The sequence below is a fragment of the Amblyraja radiata genome, chromosome 5, assembly GCF_010909765.2.
Source record: "Amblyraja radiata isolate CabotCenter1 chromosome 5, sAmbRad1.1.pri, whole genome shotgun sequence".
Taxonomy (NCBI): domain Eukaryota; kingdom Metazoa; phylum Chordata; class Chondrichthyes; order Rajiformes; family Rajidae; genus Amblyraja; species Amblyraja radiata.
The window spans coordinates 108,566,972-108,589,319 of record NC_045960.1 but is presented as its reverse complement, the minus strand read 5'-3'; the positions used below and the strand labels follow the sequence as shown (position 1 = coordinate 108,589,319).

The window sequence follows — 22,348 nt, the reverse complement described above, 5'->3', positions numbered from 1 at the left end:
ATTGTGACTTCAGCAGCTCGTGAGTCCCGTTTAGATTTTTTAAATGAGTGAGTTTGGGGGGGGTGGGGGGGGAGAAGAATTTTATTTAAAAATGTGTACATAAAAACGTCTAAATGTAATGAGGAGTGGATTAGCAAATGTAAAAGCGAAATCGCTAGCGAAATGGAAAAAATCTTGGAGTTTCAGCGTGTGGTTTTGGCGGACCAAGGAATCAAAGGCAAAAATCTAATTGAAAAAATATCTGAAAATCGAATGACATAAACCCACAAACACACACACAGAGTTTTAATATATAGATACATACACATACTCAAACTCAAAAAAAACAATAGTAGTGCAATAATAAGTCTCCTGTAGTTTGGAGCTTATTTGAGGTTGTTGTGTTTCATAGCCTCATGGTTGCAAGGAAGAAGCTGTTCCTGAACCTGGACGTTACAGTTTTCAGACTCCTGTACCTTCCCGATGGCAGTGGTGAGACGAGAGCGTGGCCAGGGTTATGTGGGTCTCTGATGATGCTGGCTGACTTTTTGAGGCAGCAACTCCGATAAATCCCTTCGATGGTGGGGAGGTCAGAGCCGATGATGGACTGGGCAGTGTTCACAACTGGGAGGGAGGGAGAGGGAAGGAGGAAAGGAGAGGGTGAGAGAGTGGAAGGAAGGGAGGGTGAGAGAGAGAGGGAGAGGGTGAAAGGAGCCAGGGAGGGAAGGAGATGGAGTGAGAGAGAGAGGGTAAAGTGCAAGGAAAGGAGAGAGGGAGGGAGGGAGAGGGTGAAACATAAAGAAATAGGTGCAGGAGGAGGCCATTTGGCCCTTCGAAACAATATTTAAATGAATTTTTCATTCAGGCATATTTAATCATTTTTTATAAAGTAAAAACCACTCAATATAATGTCGTTGCATTTGACGGCCTTTATTACTGAATGTCATACTTTAATATTGAGACAAATATGAAGGATTTTGGCAACTATGTTCACAATTCCACGAGAAGATGTACAATTTAACGTCTATTTTATAATACAGATTTTTCTAGATAGGCAATAAATCTATTTAAAACCTGTGTGAGTTGGTTATAGATAACTGACATACACAAATATATCTAAAGGAAATATAGCTATATAGCATATCCAAGTGTCATGTGTCGGAAGGAACTGCAGATGCTGGTTTCCACCGAAGATGAACACAAATTGCTGGAGTAATTCAGTGGGACAGGCAGCATGACTGGAGAGAAGGAATGGGTGACGTTTCGGGTCGACCCAAAAAGTCACCTCTTCCTTCTCTCCAATGATGCTGCCTGACCCGTTGAGTTACTCCACCATTTTGTGACTATCTATATCCAAATGTCAGGTGATAATCAAATCCTAAAATTTGTGTTGGTTTTAGCAGTCAAAATGCATAAACTGTATAAAATTAAAAAGAAAAAGGCCTGGATTGAGTTAATGTTGAGCCATGATAGAATGGCAGAGTACACTTGATGGGCCGAATGGCCTAATTCTGTTCCTTGAATTTATGAACATTCAGATTACGTCTTTTTTAAATCACTAAAATTGAACTCTTTCAGTACAAAAATGAGTTTGTCAACGGAGAAATATTGAAGTATCTCTGAAATTAGCAGTTATACTTTCATTCTCGTAGGAGCAAAGCACTGCAGATGCTGCTTTATACCAAAGATGGGCACAAAGTGCTGGAGTAACTCAGCGGGACAGGCAGTAGCTCTGGAAAGGATAGGTGATGTTTCAGGTCGCAACGCTTCTTCATACAAAGGATCTTGACTCGAATTGTCACCCTTTCTCTCCTGAGATGCTGCCTGACCCGCTGAGTTACTCCAGCATTTTGTGTCTATCCTCTCATGCTCCTTCATCCCAGTATAGTGGGAACCATTTTCCAATGCCAGCATATGAGGACCTTGACATCGCAACTGTATCAGACCCTGGTCCCCACTCCCATCGAGGGAAATGGGCAGCCCTGCTTGGTGGGAAGGGAAGAGGGTCAAGCTCACCCATTGCTCAGTGGTCTACTCCCATGAGGAACCAACTCCACTCCATCTCTTCCAGTAGACCCCACTCCCAAATAGTGAAAGGCATGGATTGAGTGAATTTGGAGAGGATGTTTCCACTAATGGGATAGTCTAAGTCTAGAGGTCATAGCCTCGGAATAAAAGGACATACCTTTATGCCCCTGTCCCACTTAGGAGACCTGAATGGAAACCTCTGGAGACTTTGCGCCCCACCCAAGGTTTCCGTGCGGTTTCCGGAGGTTTCCGGAAGTTCCTGGAGGTTTTTGTCAGTCTCCCTAATGGTCGAAAGTGGTTTCCGCTTCTTCTATGTTCCGGTGATTATTTCAAAAAATTCGAAACCGGCCGCGACTAAAAATATCTTGCCGTTTTAAAAATCGGTAATTTTTTAGTCGAAGCCAGTTGCGATGCTAGTTGAAGGTGTTTGCCGGAGGTTGCAGGTAGTGGAAGGTAAGACCTCCCTGGTGGAATAAAACTGGATGAAAAAAAGGTCTTACCTTCCACTCTTGATTAGTACAGGTGTCACGGGTTATGGGGTGAAGGCAGGAGAATGGGTTAAGAGGGAAAGATGGATTAGCTATGATTGAATGAGAAAGATGGATCAGCCATGATTGAATGGCGGAGTAGACTTGATGGGCTGTCTAGAAAACTTATTCTGCTCCTAGAACTTATGAACATGTGCATTAAGGAAATTCCCATTGAAGGACCAGCTTTACTCCATCTTTCCCTCTTGTATCTGAAACCAGATCTCCAAACCCAAACTGTAGCCTGGGATTTCTCCAGGTGCTCTGGTTTCCTCCCACACTCTAAAGACGTACAGGTTTGCAGACTAATTAGCTTCAGTAAATTGTGTAGGATAGTGCTAATGTACGGAGTGATCGCTGGTCGGCATGGGCCGAAGGACCTATTTCCGCGCTGTATCTCTAAACTAAACTAAGATGAAACAATCAGGTGGGTGGTAACTCCCTCTGTGGGTTCTCCATAGAGCCAGCACTCATTGATCTTTTGAAGTTTAAAACAAATATTCACAGCTTATCTGCCCTGTGGTCAACTTTACAAACGAGTCACTATTTTGTGGTGAACTTCCTTATAGAGAAGTGAAAACACCAGTTTGATATTTCGAAGGAGAGGGCTGAGGGAGAAACGCTTAATGTTTGAAAGTCTGAAGAAAGGTCTCGACCTGAAACGTCATCCATTCCTTCTCTCCAGAGACGCTGCCTGTCCTGCTGAGTTACTCCAGCTTTTTGTGTCTGTGTCACGTTTAGCGTTTCTTATCCTTGGAGTCTGCAGTCACCTTGGACTTCCTCCTGTTGGGTCTTCTACACCTCTCGTCGATGCTGGGAATACACTCCAAATTCCACACCTGATCACTCTTGGCCCGAGGGTAAATTGCCTTCACATAGTGGCGGACCAGCCTCAGGCGCACTGGGTCCAGTTGCTTCTTGTTACACGCCCCCGAATGGTTGTACTGCACTCTCAGGTTTTCGGATGTAAACAGCTCAGGGAAGATCCTGACCAGAAGTCGGGCGCTGAAGTTCCCGACCGACTGACTGTCCTGGACTATCTCCTTTAGATCTTTGGTGGACAGTAGATGCTTGGTTGCCACAGGGAAATCGACAGTGGGGATGTTGAGTTGTTCGAGGGGGACTTTGCAGAAGTTTCGGTTGTAGCGTTCTGACCGGTCTTGTGCTGCCTGTGGTTGTGGTTGAACGGAGTCCCCCTTGGCCTGCTCTGACTGGGTTGCTGAAAGCATCTGCTCTTCCTTCACTCCTTCGCTGTAGGCGATGGACTTCTTCCTCTGCTGGTGGTAGACGCGCCGTTGTTCCATGTCCATGCGGCGGCAGCGTTCGTCCAGCTTGGACATGAATTCGTGTTTCCAGGTTTTGTCGCACTTGGCCCTGGGGCACATCAGCTGCACGTAGTGGCGGATGAGCTTGATCCTCACGGGGTCCAGTTGTTTCTTGCCCAGGGACCCGCTGCAGTTGTACTGCTTCCTCAGGTTCTCCGGCGTGAAGAGCTCGGGGAAGAGCCGCACCAACAGTAGGGAGGCAAAGTTGCCGATGGACTGGCTTTTCTCGTAGATATTCTTCAACTGGTGTCTATCGAGGATGTGTTGCGGGCAGGGCACCTTGAAGTGCGGAGAAGGTATCTCCATCCGGTTGAAGTCCACGGGCTTCAGCCAGAACTTCTTCAACCAGGGCGTGGACCTTCCGAGGTCCTCTTGGCTGCCCACCATTGAGGCGTTGGAGGTCCCAATGCTCTCGTCCCTCTGCCTGTCCGAGTCGCTGTCGTCAGAGTGGACGCACTCCAGCTCCTGGTCGAGCCGTCGCTCCACCAGCTCCGTCCATGCCTCATCGTCCCGCATCTCGGGGTAGTAGATCTCACAGTATCTCCTCACCACCTGCATCTTCTGGGGGTCCAGGGCTTGCTTGCCCGGAGAGCCGCGGCAGCTGTACTGCGACGCCAAGCGCCTGAAGTCAAAGAGCTCCGGGAAGATGCGGTGGAGGAGCAAGGCAGCAAATTCACCGGGCGACGAGGCCCCCTCTAGGTACTCACTGATCTCCTGGGCTTCCAGCACCAAGTCCGAGTTGACGCTGCTGGGGGAGTCCAAGGACAGCGCTTCCTCTTGCGGGTTGTCCTCCACATAGCTGTTGGACTGGGCTTGCCCCATGTCATGGTCTTCCCAGTCGAGGCTGACCACCTTGGAGATCTGCTGACTGCTCTCCATCTCCCTCTGTGCCCAGAAGCTGTTGAAGAAGTCGTTGAGCTGCGGGAGGCAGTCCGACCTCCACACGTCGCCATTCCCGCCCGACGGGTAACAAACCTCCACGTAGTTTCGGATGAGCTGGAGGTGGAGAGTGTCCAGCTTCCTCGTGGGTGTGGCGCTGCACGCTGGGCAACCCACGTCAGCCTGGTCTTCGGCCAAGAGCTCAGGGAAGAGCTGGAGGAGCAGGCGGCAGGAGAGGTCCCCCGGGGACGAGCTCTGCTCCAGGAGCTGCTTCAGCTCACCGTTGTTCAGTCGGTACTCGGCCGGTGGTGGGAAGTCCAGCACCGAGCTGGCTCCTGGAGCAGAGCTCATCCCCGGGCTGACGTGCCTCTTGATGCGGTCCACCTCCAGCGACAGCAGGTCGATCTTGCTGTGGAGCTGGGTCATGGTGGCGTTCAGCGTGTTGAGGGTGAAGAACATCTTGTGGATCAGGGAGTAGAGGGTGGGCTCGGCTCCAGTGGCCTGGGGCGACAGGTTGCTAGAGTAGTTCTTGTGGCCGTCGGTCAGGTGGTGTTGCTGGAGGAGGCTGTTGAAGAAACCTCCCTCAGTGGCCGACTGCTGCTCTCCCTTTAGCAGGCTCCGTCGGTCCGCGATCTTGTGCGTGATGCCGTACAGGGGCTTCCTGAAGGAGGGTCCAGCCCGCACAGTCTCGTCGTTCTCCAGCAACGGAGCGTCGCTGGTTTCCCTCATCCTGCTTGTACCCTCCAGGAACCTCTGGGAAGAGCTGGAGCCCCTCAAACTGGCAAGCATGTCCTTGGGGAAACAAAGTGAAAAAGCTTCAATGAACCCAGACCTACACAATCTTCACGTTGCTAAACATTTTAACGCCCCCTCCCATTCCCACACTGACCTGTCTGTCCTGGGCCTCCTCCCGTTGTCACCTTCCCCTAGCTAACAATGATCTATTCTACATTTTCTTTGAGCTTCATCCCCTTTGATCTCTTGTTTTCACACCTTGCCTTTCCATATTTCTTGTTTCCCTCTCCCGACTCTCAGTTTGAAGGGTCTCGACCTGAAACGTCACCCATTCCTTCTGTCCAGAGATGGTGCCTGTCCCGCTGAGATACACCAGTATTTTGTGTCTATCTTCGGTATGAATATTGATTTATTTAATTTCAAGTAATCCTTGCATTCCCTCTCTCTCCGTCCCTCCCCCACCCTAGTCATCCTGCTAGTTTCACTGCTGTCCTGCTTAGTTTCACTGTTCCTACCCTCTCGTTATCATCTTCTCCACAGCCAATAATAGAGCAGATGTAGAGGATGTTTCCACCATTGGGAGAGTCTAGGACCAGAGGTCATAGCCTCAGAATTAAAGGACATGCCTTTTGAAAGGAGATGAGGAAGAATTTCTTTAGTCAGAGGGTGGTGAATCAGTGGAATTCATTGTCACAGACGGCTGTGGAGGACGTCAATGGGTATTTTTAAGGCAAGGTTTGACATATTCTTCAGTAGTGTGGGTGTCAGGGGTTATGGGGAGAAGGCAGGAGAATAGGATTGAGAGGGAGAGATAGATCAGCCATGTTTGAATGGCAGAGTAGACATGATGGGCCGAATGACCTAACATTCCTTCCAACTGTGGTGGGGGAATGAAAGCTGGATGAGAGTTGAGGGCAGGACAAATTCTGGCAAGTAATAGGAAGATACTGCATTTGTTTGTGTCAAAGAACATTAAGACTAAAAGATCTTTGTACAGTTAAAATACATTGCAATGTTCATGATCTACATCAAGTCTTAGGAGTGCTGTCTGTGTGGAGTTTGCACGTTCTCCCCGTGACAATGTGTGTTTTCTCCGTGTGCTCCCACACTTCAATGACGTACAGGTTTGTAGGTTAATTTAGTTTTGGTAAAACTGTCTCCATTGTGTAGGATAGTGCTGGTGTACGGGGTGATCGCTGGTCGGTGCAGACTCGTGGCCAGAGGGCCTGTCTCCGTGCTGTATCTCTAAAATAAACCATGGAGAGCTGACCATTTGGGTCGGGACCCTTCATCAGACTGATTGTTTAGTTTAGGTTAGTTTAGAGATACAGCGCAAATCCACACCAACCAGCGATCCTCGTACACTAGCCACCTTACACACTAGGGACAATTTACAATCTTTACCGAAGCCAATTAATCACCAAACGTGTACGTCTTTGGAGTGTGGGAGGAACCGGAGATCCCAGTGAAAACCCATGCGGTCACAGGGAGAACGTACAAACTCCGTACAGGCAGAACCAGTAGTCAGGATGGAACCCGGGTCTCCGATGCTGTAAGGCAGCAACTCTACCGCTGCCCACCGTGCCGCCCATGTTTGTGGTGATTGTGGTGGGGCAATAAAAGCTGGAATAGAGGTGAGGCCAGGACAAAGTCAGGCAAGTGATAGGTGGATGCTGCATTTGTTCGTGTCAAAGAGCATTAAGACTAAAAGATCTTTGTACGGTTAAGCTAGATTGCAGGTTCTTTAGTAACTTGTCAGTTTCTTTGTTGAACTAAATTAAGGCGCATGTTGCAATCAAAAGCGCTTGAACAATTGGTTGGGAAGAAAGCCAAACTGTAAGAAAGACGACTGCGCCTCCTTTTCAAGAGCAGCCAGCAGCTCATTACCTCACAGTTAACTCTTCCCCATTTATGAATGATGGGGCTTTCATGGTCTATGGTCGTCTCACCAAACCCATTGTGTATCTGTTTCCGTTTTAGTGCATTGGGTACAATGCTGTTTTCTGCAGCTGTGTCTGGGCTAAAACCACCCTCATCTTCATCATCTTCCATCTTTACTTCGGTCTTGACCACCTCAATATTGACGTCTGTTACTGCAAGAGAGAGAGAGACACAGACAGACAGAAAGCACCAGTCCATTATTCTGATCATTCCACTATAAGGGCGGCACGGTGACGCAGTGGTAGAGTTGCTGCCTTACAGTACCAGAGTCGCGGGTTCGATTCTGACTACGGATACTGTCAGTACAGAGTTAGTACGTTTTTACGTACAGTACAGACGCCCAGGAGCCGTTGGAGTGGTCGCAGAGGGAGGAGCAACGTCCGAGCGGCAGGCTTAAAACCCGAGTGCGGAGCTTTGTTTTTACAGAGGCCCAGGAGCCGTTGGAGCGGTCACAGAGGGAGGAGAACCCAAATCTGTAACGTTCCAACGTTCCATTCGCATTTCAAAACAAGTGGGCTTGAGGAAGCCGATGATTGGTGTAAGCAGACTAGAGGAAGCAGCTGATTGGGAGTCAGATCCCGGCTGATTGCTTCCAGCAGTTTGTATTGTACTTTGTATTGTAGCCAGGATAAGGGGGGAGAATGAGGGCCAGGGCAGTTTACTGTTCTGGATGTCAGATGTGGGAGGTCAAGGAGTCTGATAGCCTTCCAGACGTCCACATCTGCGCCAGGTGCATCGAGATGGGGCTTCTAAGGGACCGTATTAGGAACCTGGAGCAGCAGCTCGATGACCTCTGTCTGGTCAGGGAGAGCGAGGAGGTCATAGAGAGGAGTTATAGAGAGGTGGTCACTCCAGGACCACAGGAGGCAGACAAGTGGGTCGCGGTTAGGAGGGGCAAGGGGCAGAGGCAGGGACTAGAGAGTACCCCGGTGGCTGTACACCTTGGCAATAAGTACTCCTGTTTGAGTACTGTTGGGGCGGACAGCCTACCTGGGGGTAGCAACAGCGGCCGGGCCTCCAGTACAGAGACCGTCCCTGTTGCTCAAAAGGGTAAGGAAAAGAAGAGGAGGTGCAGTAGTAATAGGAGACTCGAAAGTTAGGTGGTCAGACAGGCGATTCTGTGGACGCAGTCAGGTGACCCGCAGGTAGTTTGCCTCCCTGGTGCCAGGGTCTGGGATGTGTTTGAACGTGTCCAAGATATCCTGAAATCGGAGGGAGAGGAGCCTGAGGTCGTGGTACATATAGGTACCAATGACATAGGTAGAAAAAGAGAACAGGTCCTGAAAGGAGAATTTAGGGAGTTAGGAGGAGAGTTAAGGAGAAGGACCGCAAAGGTAACAATCTTAGGATTACTGCCTGTGCCACGCGACAGTGAGAGTAGGAATGGTGCGAGATGGAGGATAAATGCGTGGCTGAAGGACTGGTGCAGAGGGCAGGGATTCAAGTTTCTGGATCATTAGGACCTATTTTGGGGAAGGTGTGACCTGTACAAAAAGGACGGGTTGCACTTGGACCCAAGGGGGACCAATATCCTGGCGGGGAGATTTGCAAAGGATACTGCGGAGACATTAAACTAGAACGGTTAGGGGGAGGTACTCAAATAGAGAAAGCTAGTGGACAGTGTGTGAGGCAGGAGGCAGAGAAGGGAAGCACTCAGAACCAACATGTAGGGGGGAAAGAAGAAAAAAATAATAAACAGAGAATAAGAGGTGGTAGGTTTCTTAAATGCATGAGCAGAGAGACAGAGGGGTGTAAATTGAGGGTAGAAGCAATATATGCAAGGTGAAAAGTAAAAGTGGCAGGCAGACAAATCCAGGGCAAAAATCAAAAAGGGCCACTTTTCAACATAATTGTATAAGGGGTAAGAGTGTTGCAAAAACAAGCCTGAAGGCTTTGTGTCTCAATGCAAGGAGCATTTGTAATAAGGTGGATGAGTTGAATGTGCAGATAGCTATTAATGACTATGATATAGTTGGGATCACGGAGACATGGCTCCAGGGTGACCAAGGCTGGGAGCTGAACATCCAGGGATATTCAATATTCAGGAGGGATAGACAGAAAGGAAAAGGAGGTGGGGTAGCGTTGCTGGTTAGAGAGGAGATTAACGCAATAGAAAGGAAGGACATTAGCTTGGAGGATGTGGAATCGATATGGGTAGAGCTGCGAAACACTAAGGGGCAGAAAACGCTAGTGGGAGTTGTGTACAGGCCACCTAACAGTAGTAGTGGAGTTGGGGATGGCATCAAACAGGAAATTAGAAATGCGTGCAACAAAGGTAAAACAGTTATAATGGGTGACTTCAATCTACATATAGATTGGGTGAATCAAATTGGCAGGGGTGCTGAGGAAGAGGATTTCTTGGAATGTATGCGGGATAGTTTTCTAAACCAACATGTAGAGGAACCAACGAGAGAGCAGGCTATTATAGACTGGGTATTGAGTAATGAGGAAGGGTTAGTTAGCAGTCTTGTTGTGCGTGGCCCCTTGGGCAAGAGTGACCATAATATGGTTGAGTTCTTCATTAGGATGGAGAGTGACATTGTCAATTCAGAAACAAGGGTCCTGAACTTAAAGAAAGGGAACTTTGAGGGTATGAGACGTGAATTGGCCATGATAGACTAGCAATTGATTCTTAAAGGGTTGACGGTGAATATGCAATGGAAGGCATTTAAAGAATGCATGGATGACCTACAACAATTGTTCATCCCAGTTTGGCAAAAGAATAAATCAGGGAAGGTAGTCCATCCGTGGATAACAAGGAAATCAGGGATAGTATCAAAACAAAAGATGAAGCGTACAAATTAGCCAGAAAAAGCAGCCTACCAGAGGACTGGGAGAAATTCAAAGTCCAGCAGCGGAGGACAAAGGGCTTAATTAGGAAAGGGAAAATAGATTATGAAAGAAAACTGGCAGGGAACATAAAAACTGACTGCAAAAGTTTTTATAGATATGTGAAGAGAAAAAGATTAGTTAAAACAAATGTAGGTCCCTTGCAGTCAGAAACAGGTGAATTGAACATGGGGAACAAGGACATGGCAGACCAATTGAATAACTACTGTGGTTCTGTCTTCAATAAGGAAGACATAAATAAACTGCCGGAAATAGCAGGGGACCGCAGGTCAAATGAGATGGAGGAACTGAGTGAAATTAGCTGGGAAGTGGTGTTAGTTAAATTGAATGGATTAAAGGCCAATAAATCCCCAGGGCCAGATAGGCTGCATCCAAGAGTATTTAAGGAAGTAGCCCCAGAAATAGTGGATGCATTAGTGATAATTTTTCAAAACTCTTTAGATTCTGGCGTAGTTCATGAGGATTGGAGGGTAGCTAATGTACCCCCAATTTTTAAAAAGGGAGGGAGAGAGAAAACAGGGAATTACAGACCAGTTAGTCTAACATCGGTAGTGGGGAAACTGCTAGAGTCAGTTATTAAAGATGGGATAGCAGCACATTTGGAAAGTGGTGAAATCATTGGACAAAGTCAGCATGGATTTACGAAAGGTAAATCATGTCTGACGAATCTTATAGAATTTTTAGAGGATGTAACTAGTCGAGTGGATAAGGGAGAACCGGTGGATGTGTTATATCTGGACTTTCAGAAGGCTTTCGACAAGGTCCCACATAAGAGATTAGTATACAAACTTAAAGCACACGGTATTGGGGGTTCAGTATTGATGTGGATAGAGAACTGGCTGGCAGACAGGAAGCAAAGAGTTGGAGTAAACGGGTCCTTTTCAGAATGGCAGGCAGTGACTAGTGGAGTACCGCAAGGCTCAGTGCTGGGACCCCAGCTATTTACAATATATATTAATGATTTGGACGAAGGAATTGAATGCAACATCTCCAAGTTTGCGGATGACATGAAGCTGGGGAGCAGTGTTAGCTGTGAGGAAGATGCAAGGAGGCTGCAAGGTGACTTGGATAGGCTGGGTGAGTGGGCAAATGCATGGCAGATGCAGTATAATGTGGATAAATGTGAGGTTATCCACTTTGGTGGCAAAAACAGGAAAGTAGAATGTTATCTGAATGGTGGCCGATTAGGAAAAGGGGAGATGCAACGAGACCTGGGTGTCATGGTACACCAGTCATCGAAAGTAGGCATGCAGGTGTAGCAGGCAGTGAAGAAAGCGAATGGTATGTTAGCATTCATAGCAAAAGGATTTGAGTATAGGAGCAGGGAGGTTCTACTGCATTTGTACAGGGTCTTGGTGAGACCACACCTGGAGTATTGCGTACAGTTTTGGTCTCCAAATCTGAGGAAAGACATTCTTGCCATAAAGGGAGTACAGAGAAGGTTCACCAGACTGATTCCTGGGATGTCAGGACTTTCATATGAAGAAAAGGACTGGATGGACTCGGCTTGTACTCGCTAGAATTTAGAAGATTGAGGGGGGATCTTATAGAAACTTACAAAATTCTTAAGAGGTTGAACAGGCTAGATGCAGGAAGATTGTTCCCGATGTTGGGGAAGTCCAGAACAAGGGGTCACAGTTTAAGGATAAGAGGGAAATCTTTTAGGACCGAGATGAGAAAAACATTGTTCACACAGAGAGTGGTGAATCTCTGGAATTCTCACAGCCAGTTCATTGGCTATATTTAAGAGGGAGTTAGATGTGGCCCTTGTGGCTAAAGGGATCAGGGGGTATGGAAAGAAGGCAGGTACAGGATACTGAGTTGGATGATCAGCCATTGCGGTGCAGGCTCGAAGGGCCAAATGGCCTACTCCTGCACCTATTTTCTATGTTTCCCGTGACAGGCGTGGGTTTTCCTCCAAGCTCTTCGGTTTCCTCCCACACTCCAAATATGTAGAGATTTGTAGCTTTATTGGCTTGGTATGAATGTAAATTATCCCTAGTGTGGGTAGGATAGTTTTATCGTGCGGGGATTGCTGGTTGGCGCGGACCCGATGGGCCGAAGAGCCTGTTTCTTCGCTGTATCTCTAAACTAAACTATAACATGCTTTTCTCAGATATCCGTTATTTAATTCAGATTTCACTTCAATCTGATGCCTCAAAGGAAGGCTACAGTGGAGGCTTTGGAAGTTGAGTTTAGTGTCACGTGTACCGAGGTACAGTGAAAAGCTTTTTAGTTGCGTACCATCCAGTCAGGAGAAAGACTATACATGATTACAATCGATCCATTTACAGTGTAGTTACACAGCGTGGAAACAGACCCTTCACCCAAATTGCCCACACAGACCAACATGCCTCAGGTACTGTCTGTATGGCGTTTGTACATTCTCCAAGTGAACTGTGTGGGTTTTCTCCAGGAGCTCCGGTTTCCTCCCACACTTCAAAGATGTTTGTAGTTAACTACAAGTTTGTAGGTTAATTGTCGACAGTAAAGATTGTAAATTGTCCCTACCTCTCAGGTTCCTATCACGAGCTGCCAGAGGAGGTAGTTGAGACAGGGACTATCACAATGTTAAAGAAACAATTAGACAGGTGCGTGGATATGACAGTTTTGGAGGGATAAGGGCCAAACGCAGGCAGATGGGACTAGTGTGGATGGGACATGTCGGTCGGTGTGGGCGAGTTGGGCTGAAGGGCCTGTTTCCACGATGTATGACTCTATGCAAAATAAAGCTTTTCACTTTACCTCATGACACTTGACAATAATAAACCTAAAGCCAGTACAAAGAAAGACTAATGTAACTGCATGTTACTTTGATCTCTTACAAATAAATGGAGTCTGAAAATAAAGCCATTCATGTCTCTGCCTCATAATCCATGCCCACACATTACCGAGTCTCTCTCAATGAGAATGTCCGAAAATCTCTATTTTCTCTCTGCCCTTGCTTGGCACGAGTCCCATTACATCAAAAACTCCTTTCCATTGACTCCATCTGCACCTCACGCTGCCTCGGCAAGGCCAGCAGCATAATCAAGGACGACTCCCTCTTCTCTCCTCTCCCATCGGGCAAAAGGTGTAGAAGTGTGAAAACACACACCTCCAGATTCAGGGACAGTTTCTTCCCAGCTGCTATCAGACAACAGAACCATCCTATCAACAACTAGTGAGCAGTCCTGAGCTACCATGTACTCCATTGAAGACCCTCGGACTATCTTTGATCGGATTTTACTGGCTTAACCTTGCACTAAATGTTATTCATTCTATTCCCTTCATCATGTATCTGTACACTATGAATGGTTTAATTGTAATAATCGATAGTCTTTCCGCTGACTGGTTAGCAGGCAACAAAAGCTTTTCACTGTACCTCGGTACATGTGACAATAAACTAAACTCATTATTCTCCTCATCAAAAAACAATGTGTGTAAAGGGATTTACCAGTGTCTCCATTTTCCAATTCTTCATCCTTACTGAATGAAGGGTTTAGACCTCTGAACGTTGTTCTGAATTCACTCTCATCGTCCTTTTCTGTGCTGTTCATTGTAAACCTGCAATAAAGAATTCCACAGATAAACGACAACTCCATTCAGTTCAGTTTATTGTCAGGTGTACCGAGGTACAGTGAAAAGCTTTTGTTGCGTGCTAACCAGCCAGCGGAAAGATAATACATGATACAATCGAGCCGTCTTCAGTGCCATATCAAACGTGCTTGAAAAAGCTCAATCAAACTCTTCAGATTAAATATCAACATAGTCGTGGCGGCACAGCTTGAGAGTTGCTGCCTTACAGCGCCAGAGACCCTGGTTCCATCTTGACTGTCTGTACAGAGTTTGCACATTCTCCCCGTGACCACGTGGGTTTTCCCCGAGTGCTCTGGTTTCGTTCCACACTCCAAAGACATGCAGGTTTGTAGATTAATTGGCTTTGGTAAAGATTGTAAATTGTTCCTAGTGTGTAGGATAGTGTTAGTGTGCGGGGATCGCTGTTTTGCGCGGACTCGGTGGGCCACAGGGCCTGTTTCTGCGCTGTATCTCTAAACTATACTAAACAGCCCTAAATTTTCCACATGGAAACTCTTCAGAAATTGGTTTCCAGAGGATAACTCACTCCTTGAGTAACTTAGCCAAGAGAGTTAACTGACTCTTGGTCAACCTTTAATCAACTAAAATGAATTACGAATGTCTGAGAAAAAAAAAGTAAGTTAATTGGCTTTGATAAAGATTGTATATTGTACCTGGTGTGTAGGATAGTGGTAGTGTGCGGGGATCGCTGTTTGGTGCGGACGTGGTGGGCTACAGGGCCTGTTTCTGCACTGTATCTCTAAACTATACTATACAGCCCTAAATTTTCCAAATGGAAACTCTTCAGAAATTAGTGCACTAGAATTAAAAACGTCAATGGACATGAAACTACTGCTCACTAATCACTGCTTTGCGGGGAACAGATCTGTCCAAGACCGCAAGAAACTGCAGAGAGTTGTGGATGTAACCCAGTCCATCACACAGACCAGACTCCCCCCCCCCCCCCCCCCCCCCCCCCATCGACTCCATCTACACTTCACGCTGCCTCGGGAGAGCAGACAACATCATCAAAGACTTGTCCCACTACGGTTATTTCTTCTTCTCCCCGCTCCCGTCCGGCAGAAGGTACAGAAGCTTGAAAGTGCGCACCACCAGACTCAAGAAAAGTTTCTTCCCCTCTGTTATCAGGCTTCAGAACGGTTCACCTCTACCCCATTGGGGACATTGGAGTTTGTCTGTGGAACTGATGCGCTACAATGCTTCCCCTTTGTAACCATTCGTACCTTTAGAATGGAGATGAGAAGGAATTAATTTTGTCATGGTGGTGAATCCGTGGAATTCGTTGCCATTCGTGGAGGCCAATTCAATGGATAGTTTTAAAACAGAGATTGATAGATTCTTGATTAGTGCTGGTGTCAGGGGTTATGGGGAGAAGGCAGGAGAATGGGGTTGAGAGGGAAAGATAAATCAGCCATGATTGAATGGCGGAGTAGACTTGATGGGCCAAATGGCCTAATTCTGCTCCTATCACATGACCTTATGAACTTATTTGATCTACCTATTGTACTTGAGTTTGACTTGATTGTATTTATGTATAGTTTTATCTGATCTGAGTGAATAGAATGCAAAACACACCCTGTACAATGGTCATGTAACAGTAATAAATCTAAACCTGCTCTCAGTGCATCTCAAGATTTCGGGGGGGCCTGACAACAGTAAATAACATCAAAACTGTTGCCTGAGCTGTCTAAAGATGTCAGCACAGTGGTCAGGTGATCACACTAAATGCATTCCTTGAAAATGATTTCCAATGAAATCTGAAACAATTCCTCTGTTGTTTCTTGATCTCAGGCAGAAGTGGCAGAGTTTAATAAATATATAAATAAATATAGATAAATAACTAAAGATAAATCAATACATTGCTTAATCAATCAATCAATAAATGGATGGATAAACAAATTAGTTATTTTGTTCTTTTGAAACTTTTCTTTTGAGAGAACTTTATTTTCTCTACTCAATCAACATAAGTTGCTGCCTGTGTTTGTGACTGTTTGTGCGTGTCTGTGTATTCCTGTGTGTGTGTGTGTGTGTGTCCTTTCATGTGACGCTGCCTGTGAGTGATCACGATTTCTTGCTGCGGGCTAAATGCAGAGCTGGGGGCGGGCTGGTTCTGTGACCGCCCCGACTGGCAGCGGGAGGGGAGGGGGAGAGAAAGAGAGGAGAGGAGGAATAGAGGAGATTTCTGACTGCGCGGGGGAGGGGGAAGAGAAGGAGAGTGAGAGACAAGGGGAGAATACGAGTAAGAGAGAGGGGTAGAGGGAGAGTGAGTGAGAGGGTGATGGGGAGTGAGCCGACTGCACTGTGATCACAAACTGATGGCAGGAGCGGGTGAAATGCGAAGGGAAGCCGATGCCGTGACACGTAGTGCGTGGCGCCATGAGGCTGCGGGACGTGTCGTTGGTCGCACACAATCCTCTGTCTCTGGCCCCTGAAAGGTGCATCGGAGCGGGGCCGACACTTACCTGCTGCACACCTGCCCCACAGTGGGTGGGTGAGGGCGGGCGGGCGGGAGCTCCCTGTAGCGCAGCGATCACTGTCTCTGTGTTTGCCTCTCGCTCGCTCTCTCTCTGCGTGTTTTTTTCCTCCGTGGTGTCCGCTCCGTGACGCGACTTTGTGTCATTTCCGCAGCCTTGGGAGGGAGGGAAGGAAGGAAGGGGGGAGGGAGGGAGGGAGGGAGAGGGTGAAAGAAGGAAGAGTGAAAGAAGAGAGAGGTAGGGAAGGAGAGAGTCAAGAGTGTTTTGTTGTCATGTGTCCCTGATAGAACAATGAAGTTATTACTTGCTGCAGCACAACAGAATATGTAAACATAGTACACTGTAAACAATATAATAAACGAGAAAAGAAAAGTTCAGTGTGTATATACATATTCACAAAAACACACACACACACACACATATATATACACATACTCAAAACACAAACAATGGTAGTGCAATAATAATAATCTATTGTGGTTCAGAGTTTATTTGAGGTTGTAGTGTTTCATAGCCTCATGGCTGTGAGGAAGAAGCTGTTCCTGCACCTGGACGTTAGAGTTTTCAGACTCCTGTACCTTCCCGATGGCAGGGGTGAAATGAGAGTGTGGCCAGTGTGATTTGGGTCTCTGATGATGCTGGCTGCCTTTTTGAGGCAGCGACTCTGATAAATCCCTTCGATGGTGGAGAGGTCAGAGCTGATGATGGACTGGGCAGTGTTCAAGGAGGGAGGAAGAGAGGGAGGGAGAGGGTGAAACATAAAACAAAGAAATAGGTGCCGGAGGAGGACATTTGCCCCTTCAAAACTATTGTCAATTATTTTTTTATTCAGGCATATTTAATCTATATAATTAAAAGTCTCATCTTGACCACTTCCTGTTTGCACTGCATATTGATTTTAGAAAATACGCTACCACTTACGGCTGTAATATTTGGCAACCTTACCCAGAGTCCCCATCCGCAGGACAAGATGATTTTTCCCATCGATGAAAAATAAAAGACATTAATGTTTTAAAAATGTTGAGATTCTCTCTCCTGTCAATCATGCCATGAAGGTCACGCCCCTTCCAGTGGGAGAGGTAGGGAATATAAAACCCGGAAGTGTGGACATGGCTCAGTCACTGTAAGATGGGGGAGCTAGAAGTCACGACTCTCAGTCTGAGCTGTGAACAACACTGAACACATGTCTACTAAACTGTGAGTGCGGTTTTACTGACCTGTGAGTGCCCTTAATGTGGTTTGAAAATGAAGTTGTTTTTTTTTTTAATTAAATTTTATTTTTGTTAGAAGTAAATACAATAATGTGGTACCAAAGTACCTAATACATATTGGCATGTTACATTTCATGTACACCTTCTCATTTTTAAATTAACAGTAAAACAGGAGTAAGGAAGAAAAGAGTAGAAAAAGAGAAATTATCATAGAGATTGGTGCGTGAGATAGTAAGGTAGTCCGAAAGAAGGGAGAAGTAAACAAAAAGGTACAGAAGAATGGAGAGGGGAAAGAGAGAGAAAAGAAGAAATAGAGAAAGAGAGAGAAAGAAAAGAAGTTTAAAAAAAAGGAGATTGAGGGAGATATACCCATTTAATGTTCTTGGCCACCCCTCTTGGAAAATAAGTTTGAAAATGAAAATGTGGTTGGGTTGAAAATGTGGTTGGTTGAAAAAGAAAATGTGGTTGGTTTGAAAAGCAAGCAAAATGTGGTTGGTTTGAAAATGTGGTTGGTTTGAAAAGCAAGCAAAATGTGGTTGGTTAGAAAGGAAGTTTCAAAATCTATATAATTGAAAGTCAAACCTTGACCACTTCCTTATTTGCGCTGTATATTGATTTTAGAAAAATCGCTGCCACTTACAGCTGTGATTTTTGGCCATCTTACTCAGAGTCCCCCTCCAGCTGTCAGTGCCAGAGGATTTTTCCCATAGATGAAAAATAAAACTTATTAAGGTTTAAAAAATGGTCAGATTCTCTCTCCTGTCAATCATGCCATGAAGGTCAAACCCCTTCCGGTAGCAGGGGGCGGGACTATAAAACCCGGAAGTGTGGACGTGCCTCAGTCGCTGCAAGATGGGGGATGGAGAGGTCACGACTCAGTCTGAGCTGTGAATCAACTGAACACATGTCTACTGAACTGAATGTGGTTTTATGTGCTTTTATGTGGTTTATTTGGAACTGTGGGAGGAATCTTTTAACGGTGTCTTTTAACTGTGGCTAATTAAAAAGTGTGGCCAATTGAAAAGTGTGGCTATTGACTGTGCCTTTATTTTAAAATGTGTTTTGCTTTTTAAATGTGGCTTGCATTTTAAATGTGGCTTGCTGTGCAACAGTTTTTCGAAGGAAAAACCGTGAAGAAACATTTTATTAGATCAGGACTGTGTTTAATGCAAATTGCCGCTTATTCCGTGATTTCCGCTGAGTGGAGAGGTGACGCTGATTGCGTCATTTCCGCTTAATGGAGAGGTGGTGCTGATTGCGTCATTTCCGGTGAGTTCAGAGGTGGCGGTGAGTGCGGAAGGCCCAGTGGAGACACCGTTTGAGTAAATCAAGAGAGCTTACTATGTTTCTATCCGGGCCTTTTTCTTTTTAATTTTATACATTTTATGCATTTTGACTGCCAAAACCAGCACAAATTTTAGGAGTGCTGTGGGGTTGGACTTGCTGCCTGCACTCTGCTTGGAGTGCTGTAAGGTTAGACTTGCTGCCTGCGCTCTGCTTGGAGTGCTGTGAGGTTGGACCTGTAATGTTTTAAGACTCATTTACATTTTAAACTATAATAAATCCTTTTTCCACTTGCCATGTCTGTGTGTTCTTCATCACAATAGGTACCTACCTAATAGGTAGGAATGGCTGTGCTGTCGGAGAGCCACTAAGAGTACATGGGGGGGAGGTTGAGGGGAGAAGGACTGAATGTGTGTGGGGGGGGGGGGGGGGGGGGGGGATGGCAGGGAGCAAAGTTGGGGGGTGAAGGGAAGAGGGGTAACTGAGTGAACTGCCACCACACCAGCTGTAAGTGACTGAAGTGCCAGCGCACCAGCCATGACTTAGTGAACTGCCAGCCCACCAGCCATGACTCACTGAACTGCAAGTCCAAGAATCCATTCAGTCCTCAATGTCCATACTAGCCCTCTGGAAACCAGTCCTTTCAGCCCACAACACCCATACTAGCGCTCCAGAGATCCATGCAAGGATAGACTTTCCTCCTTCATTGCTGTGATCTGTAAAAAAATATGAAAATGTCTGAAATTGATTGACCACCCTCTCCCCTTCTCTCTCAGAGTCTGTCACCTTTTTCAGCAGAATTTCTGGCAGTTTCTGAGCTGCCAGCCAACTAGGCCTGAGTGATTGAGCTGCCAACCTGAGTGACTCAGCTGCCACGCCTCAGTGACTGAGCTGCCAGCCCAATAATCCATTCGGCCCACAATTTCCATACTAGCCCTCTAGAAACCAGTCCCTTCGGCCCACAAAACCCATACTAGCACTCCAGAACACCCACACCCCCACTGGCCAGCAATATTGGAATTGGTGGAGAGTTGGAATATTGCGTTGGGGGACCAGCCCTCCCGCGTGAAGCTGGGACCCTATGGGTCCCACTTAGTCTAGTAGTAGCTCGACTCAATAACCAAATTTCTGTAGTCTCCTTTTGCTCTGGTATTTTATTTAATTCACATGTTTAATAAATAATGTTTCATTTTTAAAGTGTTATGTGTCATTCCTGTCACTGTATGTCGTCACTTACATGCGGAGCACCAAGGCAAATTCCTTGTATGTGAATACTTGGCCAATAAACGTATTAATTCATTCATTCATGGTGGTTTACACCGAAGATAGACACAAAATGCAGGAGTAATTCAGCAGGGCAGGCAGCAGAACTGGAGAGAGGATAGGGTGACATTTTGGGTCGACCCGAAACGTCATACATTCCTTCTCCCCAGAGATGCTGCCTGACCCACTGAGTTACTGCAGCATTCTGTGACTATTTATATCCAAGTGTCGTGATAATCAAATCCTAAAATTTGTGCTGGTTTTGGCAGTCAAAATGCATAAAATGTATAAAATTAAAAAGAAAAAGGCCCGGATAGAAACATAGAAATTAGGTGCAGGAGTAGGCCATTCGGCCCTTCGAGCCTGCACCGCCATTCAATATGATCATGGCTGTAGTAGTAGATGTGGAGAGGATGGATAGAGTAGATGTGGAGAGGATGTTTCCACTAGTGGGAGAGCCAAGACCAGAGGACATAGCTTCAGTATAAAAGGACATACCTTTAGAAAAGAGACTATAACTGGGACCCGTTGGGTCCCATGTTCACACAGGAGGGCTGGTCCCCCAACGCAATATTCCACCTCTCCACCAATTCCAATACTGGTGGTCAGTGGGGGGGGGGGGGGGGGCTAGTATGGATGATGTGGGCTGAAGGGCTGGTTTCCTGAAAGTTAGTATGGACATTGTGGGCCAAATGGATTCTTGGGCTGGCAGCTCAGTCACTCAAGCCTGGTGTGCTGGCAGCTCACTCACTCACGGCTGGTGGGCTGGTAGTTGACTCACGGCTATTCCTTGAAATTCCACTTCAAGCAGGGTGCAAGGCCACCGAACTCAATGGCAGTTTCCTGCCAATTCAAGAAGGGTGCAAGGCCACCAAACTCAAGTGCAGTTTCATACAATTTCAAGCAGGGTGCAAGGCCACCGAATTCAAGTGGTTTCATGCCATTTCAAGCAGGGTGCAAGGCTACCAAATTCAAGTGCAGTTTCTTGCCATTTCAAGCAGGGTGCAAGGCCACCAAATTCAGGTGCAGTTTCATGCCATTTCAAGCAGGGTGCAAGGCCACCAAATTCAAGTGCAGTTTCATGCCATTTCAAGCAGTGTGCAAGGCCACCAAATTCAAGTGCAGTCTCATACCATGTCAAGCAGGCTGCAAGGCCACCAAATTCGTTTTTTCAAACTCAATATACAGTGCAAACAGGAAGTGGTCAAGATTAGACTTTTAATTATATAGATTTTCAAACCAAGCACATTTTCATTTTCAAACCAAGCACATTTTCATTTTCAAACCAAGCACATTTTCATTTTCAAACCAAGCACAGTTTCAAACCCACATTTTCATGTTCAAACTTCATTTTCAAACCACATTTTCATTTTTAAACTTCACTTTCAAACCACATTAAGGGCACTCACTGGTCAGTAAAACCACACTCAGTTTAGTAGACATGTGTTCAGTGTTATTCACAGCTCAGACAGTCGTGACCTCTCGCTCCCCCATCTTGCAGAGACTGAGGCACGCCCACACTTCTGGGTTTTATAGTCTCTCCCCTACCCACCGGAAGAGGCGTGACCCTTGTGGCATGATAGACAGGAGAGATTTATTTTTCATCAATGGGAATATCCTCTGGTCCTGACAGCTGGAGGGGGACTCTTAGTAAGATGGCCAAAAATCAGAGCCGTAAGTGGTAGCGTTTTTTCTTAAATCAATATACAGTGCAAACAGGAAGTGGTCAAGTTTAGACTTTTAATTATATAGATTTTCAAACCAAGCGGTTTCCATTTTCACACCAAGCGCAGTTTCCATTTTCAAACCAAGCGCACTTTCCATTTTCAAACCAAGCGCAGTTTCCATTTTCAAACCAAGCGGTTTCCATTTTCAAACCAAGCGTAGTTTCCATTTTCAAACCAAGCGCAGTTTCCATTTTCAAACCAAGCAGTTTCCATTTTCAAACCAAATAGTTTCCATTTTCGAAACAGCAGTTTCCATTTTCAAACCAAGCACATTTTCATTTTCAAACTTTATTTTCAAACCACATTAAAGACACTCACAGGTTAGTAAAACCACACTCAGTTTAGTAGACATGTGTTCAGTGTTATTCGCAGCTCAGTCTGAGAGTCGTGACCTATCGCTCCCCCATCTTGCAGATACTGAGACATTTCCACACTTCTGGGTTTTATATTCCCTCCCCCTCCCACCGGAGGGGCATGGCCTTCATGGCGTTATTGACAGGAGAGAGAATCTCAACATTTTTAAAACATTAATAAGTCTTTTATTTT

At 46.1% G+C, this 22,348-nt stretch overlaps 1 protein-coding gene across 4 annotated transcripts in view; it reads right to left on the bottom strand.

Annotated features, from left to right (window-relative positions):
* Positions 1-2,576: 2,576 nt before the first annotated feature.
* Positions 2,577-22,348, bottom strand: part of LOC116973666 (BEN domain-containing protein 3-like) — a 37,457-nt gene continuing 17,685 nt past the window's right edge. Inside the window, exons 1-4 of one of the 4 annotated variants that reach the window (XM_033021945.1) lie at positions 16,306-16,494; positions 13,701-13,810; positions 7,361-7,569; positions 2,578-5,530 (exon numbers count right to left, since the gene is read on the bottom strand). In XM_033021945.1, the coding sequence (XP_032877836.1) occupies positions 3,272-5,530; positions 7,361-7,569; positions 13,701-13,803 (2,571 nt within the window). In that variant the 5' untranslated portion in view covers positions 13,804-13,810; positions 16,306-16,494 and the 3' untranslated portion in view covers positions 2,578-3,271. Of the gene's footprint in view, positions 5,531-7,360; positions 7,570-13,700; positions 13,811-16,305; positions 16,495-22,348 lie in introns of those variants that run through there. The other 3 variants (XM_033021947.1, XM_033021946.1, XM_033021948.1) reach the window with 3 other exon arrangements.